This window comes from Pagrus pagrus (genome assembly GCF_965226575.1).
Source record: "Pagrus pagrus genome assembly, chromosome: 14".
NCBI lineage: Eukaryota > Metazoa > Chordata > Actinopteri > Spariformes > Sparidae > Pagrus > Pagrus pagrus.
Genome location: NC_140198.1, coordinates 23,315,864 through 23,328,865, shown reverse-complemented (window position 1 = coordinate 23,328,865; position 13,002 = coordinate 23,315,864). Strand labels below are relative to the sequence as shown.

At 42.9% G+C, this 13,002-nt stretch overlaps 1 protein-coding gene across 14 annotated transcripts in view; it reads left to right on the top strand.

Moving 5' to 3' along the window:
- The window catches only part of tspoap1 (TSPO associated protein 1), a 69,550-nt gene that overhangs the window by 43,045 nt on the left and 13,503 nt on the right, over positions 1-13,002 (top strand). For 5 of the 14 annotated variants that reach the window (XM_084373925.1, XM_084373933.1, XM_084373931.1 and 2 more), the window contains 13 exons: positions 27-131; positions 359-409; positions 1,213-1,245; positions 1,644-1,664; positions 3,359-3,539; positions 4,386-4,475; positions 4,905-5,110; positions 7,290-7,396; positions 7,480-7,589; positions 7,677-8,552; positions 10,122-10,273; positions 10,429-10,905; positions 12,216-12,626. In XM_084373925.1, coding sequence (XP_084230051.1) covers positions 27-131; positions 359-409; positions 1,213-1,245; positions 1,644-1,664; positions 3,359-3,539; positions 4,386-4,475; positions 4,905-5,110; positions 7,290-7,396; positions 7,480-7,589; positions 7,677-8,552; positions 10,122-10,273; positions 10,429-10,905; positions 12,216-12,626 — 2,820 coding nt within the window. The remainder of the gene's footprint in view (positions 1-26; positions 132-358; positions 410-1,212; positions 1,246-1,643; positions 1,665-3,358; positions 3,540-4,385; positions 4,476-4,904; positions 5,111-7,289; positions 7,397-7,479; positions 7,590-7,676; positions 8,553-10,121; positions 10,274-10,428; positions 10,906-12,215; positions 12,627-13,002) is intronic. The other 9 variants (XM_084373926.1, XM_084373927.1, XM_084373928.1 and 6 more) reach the window with 5 other exon arrangements.

Here is a 13,002-nt window from a genome sequence, read left to right as displayed (position 1 = left end):
AAAAATGGCCTTTCTTTCTTTTATAGCATATGCGAGAGGTCGCCGAGCGAAGGCAGCAGCTGGAATTGGAACATGAGCAGGCACTGGCTATCCTTAAGTTCAAACAGGATGAAATCAAGCGGTTACAGCGGGTAAGAACCACAGCCTGGGCACCTGACATATACATTTGACTTGCTAAAATCAAACCATCATTTCCCTGAGGCTGCTGTCTGGAAAATTGGAGGCTTTGTCCAGCAGGAGGCAACCTTTGGGCACCGATAAAACGAGTTTTGTCAAGGAAGCTTGTCATGACGTAAATTTGATTTTTGCGAGCAAACAACCAACATTACACTGACTTTATTGTCTTTTTAATCGTCAGGCTCAGTTATTCGCCAAGAGGGAGCATGAGGGAGTGGTTCAGATGCTGGAGGTGAGTGTGTATTACACTACTGTGACAACTCAGCAAAAACATTACTTTTTATCCCATGTAGTCCCTTTATTGCCACACAGTAAAGCCCTGAGTTGCTTTCAAGACTTTAGGATGATTTCCCAGAACATAAATCAAAGGTGCCAGTGTTTATCACAGTCACATAAGAGCGTGGAAACAAATTCACTCAGCCCCGGCATGAGTAAGAGGAGGAGTGTTGTTCAGACTTCCTCAGTATTTCTGTCTTGCACTAGTGAATTCCTGTCTGTCGAGATAACATCTAATTCATTATTCAAGGTGTTTCTTATCCCTCTAACATCAAGCAAAAGGAGTATAAATATTTGATAATCTCCCTGTTCTTTGTAGACACAAGACCTCCCATTGCCACTGAAGCAACATAGACATACAACACAATGGGCTCTTTATTCTTATTCAAACACCTGGCAGAGAAGCTGTTGCAGAACATACTTCCACTTTTGTAGCACTACATGGGGCTGGAAAACCGTTTGAGCAGATGGCTTCTCTGCTGCTGTGTGACGTTTATAGTTGCTCTCAGTGTGAGTGTAACGCACTTTGAATTCAAAATGAATCCAGACAGTCGGTGACAGTTGAAGCCCCCGTCTGTCTGATTGGCTGCTAGTTTTGAACGATGAAAAAAAAAACAACTTCAGAGCTTCGACTAAACCTCAAAGATTTCATCACCCATACTTGGTGACTGTATACGTGTGCTGTCTGTGCTCGGTTTTTCACACTGTGCATTTTGTTACGAGAGTTTGTTCCTAAATGAAGTGTGTATTTTATTTTAGGAGTTGACTCAGCTTGTGTTGCGGAGGGAGCTGGTAGAGTATAGTTGCTCCTGTTTTTTAAAAAAAATGCTCATTTCCTTCCTCTTGCATTGTTTCTCTCACTTTCTGTCTCTATTTAAACCCGGAGAAAGTCTCTCTCCCTCCCGAGAACCTGAGCTTTGCTGCCAAGTCAACACGCTGCCTTTTGCAATACGTTAAAAACAGCTTTTGAAAGTAAAAAAAAGAGTACTTGTGTTTGTTCAAAAGGCAGATGTTGGCTGCTGAGGGCCGAGACACAATCTAGTGACTCTGGCTCCTGACAGGATTTTCTTGCAGACTGCTGTGTTTCTACTTTATTAATATAATTTGTCTTTGCTAGATTCATTGTTTGACAAGCATGTATTTACTTTGGTATACTCTTTTTTCCTTTGTGTCATCTTTTTGCTAACCAGAGTACACTGGACTGCATGCAGGTACTGTCTGACCCTCCCCTAGCTCCTGTAGATAGGACCATAAAAATAGGGCCATAAAAAACCCCAATTGCTTTGATTTAAATCCTTCAATTTGACAGAATTTAACCAAGTTTGGACATAATTTTTGTTTTGTACTTTTAAAGCAGTAGCCCTGCAGTAATGTAAAGCAGTCTTTTATAAATGTGTCATGTTGCCATAGAGGCCCATTTGATGCTGATGCAATTTTATAGGTTACCAAAGTGTGTGTAAATCAGGCCATTCACATGAGGCCAGATAACAGCGTGTGTGTGTGTGTGGGGCACAGCTGCACTGAGCACACTTATAATGCTGGCTTGTTATTTGATCTTATATTAAGGGTAGCATCTCCTTTTTTGTACAATATACCGAACACATCACTGAGTCGGACTGTTATTTGTAAATGAGTATTAGTTTCTGCTCAGTGTAGCCAGATAACGACTGGCTGCAGACGAGGCTGTGCGTAGGTGCGAGCTAACAGGAAATGTTGTTCAGATAGTTTCGTGCAGAGGCTTTTGTCAGATCAGCCTGCCAGGAAACTCCCACCGCAACCTGAAGTGAAATCAGCCACATATAGAAACTCAGTGGGGCTGAGAGAAACCTCTGTGTTTGCCGTTTGTTAAAGCAGATGCAGTGTTAGAAAGAAATACAGCGTATAACTTCTCATAACCTACGCTACCTCTCCCATTCTGTTCTTCACTCCTGTGTCCCATCTTACCAGAAAACTACCCAGCTTTATTTGCCGCCCTTTTTCTGTTGAATGAACCCTTTAATTCTTTGTCATTTGTGTTTGGAGCTAATATTTCTCTGACAGTTTATGTTGTCTGTCTTGCAGAAACCTGACTTAATATTGCTGTACTTCGTTCAATAATGTATTGTTAATGTCTCACTTGAGCTGCAATGTATTTACTGTATGTTTGCCATAATTTGTCGTAACATCTGTCCATCCACCAGAGTAATCACATCTGTGTAAGATCAGATGTGAAACTGGATTTCACATCAAATAATAAAAACAGTGTTTCATAGTTCTGCAGGCTGTATAAGCCTAACATGAGAGGTTTCTGCATGGCACTGACAATTCAGAAAAACAGGTTACTCTTACATACACGGCCCTGTTTGATTGTGCAGACCAACGACAACCGCAGTGCTATTCTTCTTGGACGCACAGACAATGTGGGCATCTACAAGCACAGCTGCTTTTTTTGTTTATACATATGCAGCAGCATAAAGTACAAACGTGCTGTGAATAGATGGGAGGATGTGGGGATTAATACATATGCCCTTGGCCAGTCACAAGAGCTCAATGAGTGAAGAATCAGCTTCTCTAGGAAACCATGAAGGAAGAGGGCTGCCTGCGCTGGTCGTTGCATTGCCATGAAAATAGGGCCCACAGGGTTAGGTCCTTCCACATGACTGTGTTAAAACACAAATCCACCTTAAAACACACACTGTGTTAAAAAAACTACTACTACTACTACTCTCCTCAGTTGCTCGTGTATTTAAAAAAGCAAATACAGCAATCAACACATGTAAACACCTCATCACACAGTTATCCCTGAAAGTTTACATTTACTCATTACAAATTGACAATATTCAGTATAATAATGTTGAAAGGTGGATTCTCCCATGTAAAGTAAATTGCTCATGTGTCTTCCCTGTCTGTTGCACCACCTGTGTAGTCAAAGGTACGAGATCTGGAGGAGAAATGTCGCAGCCAGAGCGAACAGTTTGGCTTGCTGTCCCAAGAGTTGGACAAGTTTCGACTGCAGGCCTCGAAGGTGGACCTGGCTGGCTCTAGCCTCCTTAACAATCCCAGCCTCTCTGTTCTGACCAATGGGGTGGGCCTGACTACTGAACGAGGTGAGCCACGCCTCACACACCAAGATACAACCTGTATATTCAAGAGAATGTTAGTTGTTGGGGGCTTTTGCTCATAATACATTCTTTGCTACAATAAGCTAAACATCAGAGGTTTCTATGGTGCTTTTTCTTGAAACCAGTGAAAGAAATGCATCGTTTTGATTTATTTGTAAAATCCACAAAATGATTACCTACATATTTATATATTCTGTGTATTTTATTGTTTATTTTTCCAGGGACAGCTCACAATTAAAAGCAATTGCACCAGAATTAGCTAGCAGCCAGTTTGCATCTGTTGTCTTATATAAGTGCTTATTTGCAAAATGTCAATGATAATGAGTTTGGTACATCCAAATTCACAGTGGTGTCCACAGCCATGTCTATTTGAAGAAACAGCTTTAACTGATTGACCAAGAAGAGATATAAAGTCAAGCAGTTAGCTTTATTCTGTTTTGTTTCAAGATAATCTTATATTTGAATCCTTACCAAACCAATATTTAACTTTCATAATACATAATCTTTGTTAATGTTCCTGGAATCTTTCATTTTCAAAGTACATCTTACCATCAAAAGATCAAATGAGCCCTGGCTCAAAGCCTGGCTTGGGAAATATGGACCAACAGCATCAGTCCACTCATGGACACAATGCCTTCAAAAGCATCCAAATCCATTTTTAAACTGTCCCGTCAGGGATGCATCCTTTCAGCTTTTAATACAGGGATTTCTCATTGTTGACTTTGTAGTTTAAACAGTTAGGGTGCAGCCACATCAGTGCAAATCTAGTCCAAATCTTTCCTACTGTTTGTATCCAACAAGCTTTTTCTCCCACACTGTTCATGTTTTTAGACTGCACTGGTGGCTCATGGGATATGGTGTCCCTGGGTGAAATAGCCTTCTGGAGTCTCGAGGGAGGTGACTCTCTCTCCTGCCCTGAGGGTAATGATCCGCTCGGTACTCTCTCCGTCACTCATGATATGTGTTGGACACTGTCACAAAAAGCATGGCATGTTCTAACCTGTCATCCCACCCACACTGTCGCAGTCCAACACTGTCTGTACTGCTCTCCATCACATGAGGGTCGGTGCTCGTGGGCTGCGGTGTGAAATGAACCAGCTAAGCCCCTTAACAGTAACAGTGCTGGTGTGACACAAGGTAGTGTGACCTCTGACCTCAGACAGATGGAGACAGGATTTTTCCTCCACCGTTTAATCAGCCAGGTTCAACCTTGAGCCTCCTGCATGTCAATCAGCGACCTCACCCACCTAGCTGCTCATGGACTCAACCAGGTTAACCAGCGAGAGGGCCGGTGTTGTCAGCTAAAGTCACGGATTAAGTATTATCCTCTTCCTCTCTCTCTCCTGCTAGATGTGGCTGCCGCTCTGCGGATGGGGGCCACCCCCCACGCCGCAGGGCTGTCCAGGGTGGAGCGCTCGCCTGTCACCAAACACCGAGAGCTGCCCACCATCAGCGTCAGCAAGTCAGGCTCTTCCTCCAGCAAGTCAGAGACCGCACACCTCACCCCCAAGTCTGACACCCACCTCAGTCCGCACAAATCAAGCCCAACACATGAGGTACCAGACCTGAGGATGTACAGTGCATCACTTGTTACTTATTTCAGAATCAATTCTTTATTTCTTACTTATCAGGGGCAACACACACTAATTAAAATCAATATGATGTGAATGATTCATATTTAAAAAAGGCTTTCATCTGCAGTCCCTCAGCAGGTTGATGTTACACAAGCACGATTCTAAAAAGTTGGGATCCTGTATCAATGTTTTTGTACATTAATCGAGCAGCAGACAAACAAAAAGCAGACAAAACAACAAATAAGCTTTTGAGATTTCAGCACAAATTTATCTTTTTCTTTTTTCCTTTTTTATATTGTGATTCCCTGTGAGCATATACTGTCACTGTGGTATAGCTAGTATTGAAATTTAAAAATAGTATATGATATGAACTGGTGAAGTGTCAATCTCGAAGATTTCTGGAAGCGGCAATTGCTTCCCAGAGATCCAGTGTCGCCTGTGTGACATCTGTCAGTTGGCAGCTTTGCCACGCCTCTATAACAACGCCACATGAAAGTGATTTGCACCTTTTATTAAAGTTTGATCGTCCGTTGTTATCGGTCTTTTCTTTTCGTTTGTTTGGCCATGACCGTTAACAGTAACGTTAACCGTTTACTCCCAACGCCAGCAGAGACCAGGACAAACAAAACCTACTCAGTGGCCGACGCGTCACAAACTGTGCGCCGTTTGTGATATTTTCCGGGAAAGTTGCCACCAACACCCAGTGTACATCCTTGGTGTTACAGCAAATGCAAGGGCTTTCATAAGTGGACCATAGGCTCAGTCTTCATTGTGTTACCTCATTTGGCGATAAATAGTGACTTAACAGATATTTATTTGGATGAAAATCTTCGAGATTATTACTTTAATTCTAACGCATTAGTAATGTTTGACAACACGGCACTGATTGTGATTATATAATATAGTTACTCCTTCTACTTTCAATTAAATTGACTTAAGTTGAATGCACTTAATGGTCCATGATATCCACTTTTCATGTAAGAAGAGGCAATACTGGTAATTCTTCAGAGTATATACCACCATTCACAATATATAACAGTTTCAGGGTGTCTGTAGGTTCTTAAAAAGTCTTTAATGCAATTTTAGAAATTTTAGGGCCTCAAAAATCATTCAGTATTCTTACATTTGGATTTGTGAGATCTTCATTACCATAAATATATTATCTATTTTTTTTTTTTTTAGTCAAGCTATTCAGCATCAAAGTCCAGATTTCTGACTGTACAAATCTTCAAACCTACCACTGAACCTAAAATACTGGGATAGTGTTAATTTGCAGCCCTGTTTGTAGGTTTGTGATAAAGTTATGTCACAATGCTCGACTCCTTGACTCCTGCCTGCAGCTCTTCTGCTTTCTTTGTTTCTACATAGACAGGCAGATTGCTCATCAAGATTACCAAGACCGCCACGCACGATCACATTGATTGTGTGGATTTAATGGATTAAAAAGCCCTCCTTAACCTCTCTGTCATCTCATGCAAGGACAGAATATGCTAGAGCTCCCTCTGTTCATTCTTTGGATCTGCTGCCATTATTTAGTATTTTTCTTGTGCCATGTCTCCAAAGATTCAGTGTCTTGTTTCACATGACGGAGAGGTCGACGGTCCTTGAATCTCATCTCTCGTCTGCACACAGTTCGATAAAGCTCATATTTAGTGAGATAATCCACTCGCCACTGTGGATTATGAAGGTTATACAGTAGTATTTGTGAGTGATTATCCTTAAAAAGGTTTCCCAGGGAGCTATAAATACACAAGCTCTCTTATTGTGTTGTGTGTAACCACCATTAAATGAAATCAAACTAGGAATCAGGTGTCGCGGTGATTCTCTGATTACTAAAAACAATGACTTATTGATAGTAACTCACCGTATAACAAGAATGTTGTTCACAGCATTTTCCCTTGAGCAGTCATGTGTAATAGCCAATAACTAGATCTGTGTTTAAAGTACATAGATTTCTAAGAAGGCATCCTTTTTTCTCGAAAATATATGAAAAAATATGAAAACATTTAGTTGCACTGAAAAACCTAATTCACAACAATTCTACTATGTCTGCTTATGGGGATTTACTGTGTCAGAGGAATAAAAACAGTGTTTTTAAATCCCTTTGAATTAGTTTAGTAAGCAGTCCAGGCAATTCATCCTGTGTTCACGGTGTTCTCAGGTGGACACAGCCAGTGAAGTAGAGGAGTTGGACATTGATGTAGCCCCGGCACCTTACACAGCCAGCAGAGGAGCAGCAAAGCTTCAGGTTTTTATTGCAAGATACAGGTAAGTATTAAACTGACACAATAGTTGACTCACTACATCAGCAGTTTCTGAATATGTGATGAAAATAACTTAATCTTCGACAGCTATAATCCATACGATGGCCCCAATGACAACCCTGAAGTGGAGCTCCCTCTCACTGCTGGAGAATACATCTATGTATATGGAGACATGGATGATGATGGCTTCTATGAAGGTGAGTGTGGAGTGTATATTGTTGCGTCTAAACTTTTATATTTCTGTTCTTGCCTGGTATTCAGTGTTTTGCTGTGGCTCCTTACAGGCGAGCTGATGGACGGACGGAGAGGGCTGGTCCCCTCTAACTTTGTGGAACGTGTATCGGATGACGATGTCATGAGCGCTCACCAACCAGTGACGGGGGACATGTCCCATAACTCCCTGCTAGACAGCAGCCTGCACAGTGCCAGCCACCAGCATCACCTCCACATGGGCGTCAGCGCCTCAGAAAGGACAGAGGCCTCTGTTGCCTCTGGCCCTGCCTCAGCCCCCTCAGACCCAGCATCGGCCTTGGCTGTCCCAGCCCCCCTCACCAACGGCCTGGACTTGGATTTGGAGGAGGTGGGAGTGGACATTGTGCCTTACCCACGTAAGCTCACCCTCATCAAGCAGCTTGCCAAGAGCATCATCATCGGCTGGGACCCTCCGTTGGTGCCGGCTGGGTGGGGCAATGTGTGGAGCTATAATGTGTATGTGGACCAGGAGCTGCGGCTCAATGTGCCCTTCGGTTCCCAGACCAAAGCGGTGCTGGAGCGGCTTGACATTAACCTCAAGGCCTACCGTGTGTCAGTACAAAGCCTGACAGAGAAAGGCCTCTCAGACCAGCTGCGCTGCAGCTTGCTGGTCGGTCGGGACGTTTGTGTGGCGCCCACGCAGGTACGCGTGGAGAGGATCACCGCCACCTCTGCCAACCTGACCTGGCTGCCCAGCAACAGTAACTATGTGCACATTGTGTCTTTGAATGAGGAGGAGTGTGAGCTGGTAAAGGCTGGCTGCTACTCGCTGTGCCTCAATAACCTCTTGCCCAGTCTGCAGTACACAGTCAAAGTGGAGGCACGGCCGCACCGCACGCCATGGGAGTTACCTGTGGAGCGGCGTGATCACAGAAGCGCTACAATCACCTTCACCACACTGATGGCAGGTCAGGATTTACTCTTTTATCTGGCATCAGATATTCTTTAAAGGTGCCATGCCAACTACATTTACACATCATGAATTAATAAGATTCATTATTCTCCATTCGAATTTGCAGTTTGGAAGTTTGGTATTTGTTATCGGATTTGTGATTGAAAGGTTATTTAAGACTAAAATAGTTGGGCTCAACATAAGTCCCATTCACACGGCCCTTTCAGTGTGGGAATCATGCACCGATACTCTAATCCAGACGCACGGAACAGGGGTGTGTCGATCTGATGGTGTTCACAGTCCGACAGCTAAACAGCGCTGCTTGTTTTTAGTGTGAACAAAAAAAGGCGGGCGTAAAGGCGAGCCTTCGTTGTGGCGATAATGCAGAGTCTTTGTGTGAAAAGGGCTTTAGATACTCATGAACGCGTCCGATATTACAAGTCAAAATCTGTTGCAGAAATAAAGAGAAAATTCATTGCACAAGTACTCTTACCCTCTGATGTACTCCCATCAAAAATGAGCATGGAAGAAAAATCACATACCCTAAACTGAATTAAGAACTTATATAATCAACTAAAAATGTATTCAAGTCATTTGATTTATGTGTATAAGCTCTATTGTGTGTGTGTCTGTGTGTGTGTGAGAGAGAGAGAGAGAGAGAGAGAAATACCTATTCACAAGATTTGCAAACCTTTGTGTGAAGAATACAATTTCCTTGAAAGATTTGTACATGTGGCTGTGGTGTTAGTAAACGGTTGCACTGCTGGTGTGTAGATGTGGGACCTGTTGATGAGGTGGTCCCATCCACTATTCATGTCAAGGACAGTAAATTACAGATAGCAGAGCTTACATGTCAACCCAATGGTACAAATTAAGATTTCTTACATTCAGTAGTGGTGATTCTGCACTTCTCACATATGTGGAGGTTTATTCATGACAGCTTCTGTTTAGAGCTGCTCTGACTTGCCTCTACTTAATCAAATTGCCAAAATACCTTGGCACTGAATGCATTGCTTCAAAGGAAAACAAAATAAGTGACTCGATTTGTCATGACAGATGCCGTCCTGTACTGCACTACAAGTATTCCTGCTGAGCTTATCATGCCAAATTTGTAAATTCTTGATCTTAAAGTGACCTTTTATTTGATATGAGTGGAAGCTCAAATAATATAAATTCCATGTAAATGGGGAAGCTCAATCTGAGATTTCCACTCATGCTGTGTTGAGTTTTTTTTTCTGCTCCTCCCAGTTAACAATATTTTGTTTTTCATGAACACGTTAGGCCTGTACGATGCATATTTGTGATGAGATTTGAGTTGTATTTCTCTAAATGATCATTGAAATTTGCTTAAGTTTCATGCCCACAGTCTGGGACTGCAGGTATATGGTTTCTAAATTTCTTAAGTAGTATTAGATGACATTTTTTTAGAAGTAGTATCATGTGCCTATTATGAATGTCATTTCTGTTCCAAATACTGTTTTATTTTCAGTCAGAGTGAATCTATACAGATCCTATATTAATAGAAAAACATTTCTCTATCTGGTGCTTGCCACTGGCTGTGGTATGATGCTTTCGCTTCCTGCAGGTCCCCCTGATGCTCCTCTGGATGTCCAGCTGGAGCACGGCCCCACCCCGGGGATTGCCCTCATCAGCTGGCTGCCAGTCACTATAGATGCTGCTGGGACCTCCAACGGAGTCCGTGTCACTGGATACACCATATATGCTGACAAGAGAAAGGCAAGGACTTTGCACTTTCTGTGGGACTTTAACATTCCTTTTCAACCGTGATACGCTTTAACATGAGTGAATAGCTATGTCTCATGTGTGCAGTTTTATAATGTCAATGTGATGGAGGAATTTTAAAAAACATACCCGTCGTTCTTCTATCGCAGGTGCTGGAGGTGTCTTCCCCGACAGCTGGCAGTGCCCTGCTGGGCCCCTCTCAGATCCAGTCTCTGCAGGCAGCTCTGGAGCTCACTGTCCGCACCATGTCCGCACACGGGGAATCCTGTGACTCTTTCCCAGTCAATGTGCCCTCCAAGCTGCCTGCCATCATGACGGGTCCAGCCATCACCTCCCCAGTTGTGCCAGCCCTACCCTGCCCCTCCGCAGGTCACACTAGCCTGCCCTCACCGCCGTCCTACGGGAACTCTGCTGCCAAAGTCTCCATGCTGCCCAGCTCTTTGCCATCGGACACACTCATCACTGGCCTCACAGTGGAGGTTGCTGCCAACCCTACTCATGCTCTCCACTCTGAAGAGCTTCTCTCATCTGCCTCATATGTGAAGGCCTGGGCCAACCCGTCTTCTGCTGCTGCCTTGGCTGTGTGTGAGGCCACATTACCAGTAGTCTCCACTATTACTCCAGTGGTAAGCCTCACTGTGCAATTCTCCTAAGACACAACAACTGTTTGTTTGTTCAAAGGGAGATAATTGAGACTAAAGATAATTCATCAGGTAAAAGGAACAAGTGCGTGCCAGTGTTCTAAAAACAACAGGAAGTTAGTTGTTGTAGTTTGGCCAACTTATCAACACATTCAGTAGTAGCGGTGACACACAGCTCATTGACACAATTAAGGTGGTTAAAAACCCTTAGCACCTTAATTGGCAAGTCATAACTGAGTCATAACTCTGTCAAATCAAATTTTCAAATTTTGTGACTTAGACTTTCCATGGATATCATTGATATTATCCAAATAAACTTCAATAAATCTGCTCAGAAATCATAGAAGAAACACGCTTTTCCAAAACTTGCCAGAGAATCATCTTGTTTTTAAGTTTTCTTTAGTAAAAAAGTAATCCAGTGATGGTTTTCTGCAGTTGTTATGTGTACAGCGCAAGCAGGAGCTGCTAATAGCTACTTCAGCATACTTTTAATGTCGCCAATCAACCAACTGACTTCATGGCAATATGGGGGGTCCGCATTGTCAGACTTTGAAAACTACTTTGATTTGTGTTCTGTATTTTGTTGAGTTGTGTACTTACATTATCCAAAATGTTTCCAACAAACCCAGACAAATCCATGAGTTTACACAAGTAATGGTGCATTTAATTTGGTCGCTTGTTGCTATAACATCCGAGAGAGAGTCAGAGAGCGAGGAAGGAAGTCGGCTTACAAGTGAACACTTAGTGAATTAAACTCTAAAACTTTACCTCGTCTATGCACATTTGTCACTGAGTTACGTCAGTAGGATTTTCATCTGCAATGGTGTTTTTTTAATTTTGTGTTCGCCACCAGCGAAGCGAATTTCACGCAGGATAATTGTGCTTATTTGCATTACGTAAGCCAGTGTTTATTACCACAAACAGCTGATTACTTTACTGTACATTAGCCGTTAGCGCATGAGTAATGGGACACAACCTCTCGCTTAACTTAGCACTAACCAGAAACTCCAGTTCTCTCTCTTCTTTTAATCAACATTGCTGTATATAAACACCTGACGATGGTTTTCACCTCTTTGGATGGCTGCTGCAGTCAGGTGGATAAACAGGAGTGAAGAGAAAACCAAGATAAAATGTCACTTCTGAGGTCTCCTGTAGTCAGTAAACTGCTCCGGATCAGAGCAGAATCCATTGTGGCTCTGCCCTCTGCTCTGGCAAACGTCTTTTATTTTGCCCTAGAGGCAGAAATTACATATTGTGCGTTTGAATAGTGTATTAATCATCTTTCTCATCTTCAGGTTAATGTGACTTCCCCGACCAACTCAGCACCTCAACCTTCACCAGTAGCAGTAGCAGTAGCAGTACCAGAACCAGAACCAGCACCAGCACCAGTAACGGCAGCAGCAGCAGTGTTGGAGCTGCGCAGAGACACCGACAGCCCTGGAACAATACGACCTTTCCCCTCCATCACAGAGTTCATTGAGGACCCCAGTGCCAAGCTCGGGACACCTGAGCGCATCCCCACCCCACCCAAAGCCCTGATCACAGACCTCCTTAACCCTCAGGACACTAACCCCCTCAGAACCCTCTGCATTTCACCACTGGAGTCAGAGGTAGAAGAGGAGCTAGAGAATACCCGCTTGGTGTCCATAGAGGAGTTCTTGAGACAGGACCAGGACCTTGAGCCAATAATCTGTAGGGTGCAGCAGGTCAGAAAGGATTTGTTGACACTCACATACTGTTTGAAATAGTTGACTCAAAACAACATTCAGTTTTTTTGTTTCCTTTGATGGCACAGCACTGTCCCTACTGCTAGCTACAGTGGCTTGTCTCATAATAGACATTTTGGTTAATCCATTCATCCATTTTCTGCCTGTTATCCATGTCCAGGTTGTAATAATTTAATTCATTATGTCATTAGGAGTTATCGTTTTATACTGCAGGGAAGTACTGACAAAATTGTGATGTAATATTAGGTATTTGTAGACCATTCTGTTGACCATTATTTGTTAGTTTCCCATCACACTTTGGATTATATGATCGGGACACATTTGTTAAATTGCATTCCGCCTGGTATTAAAAAGG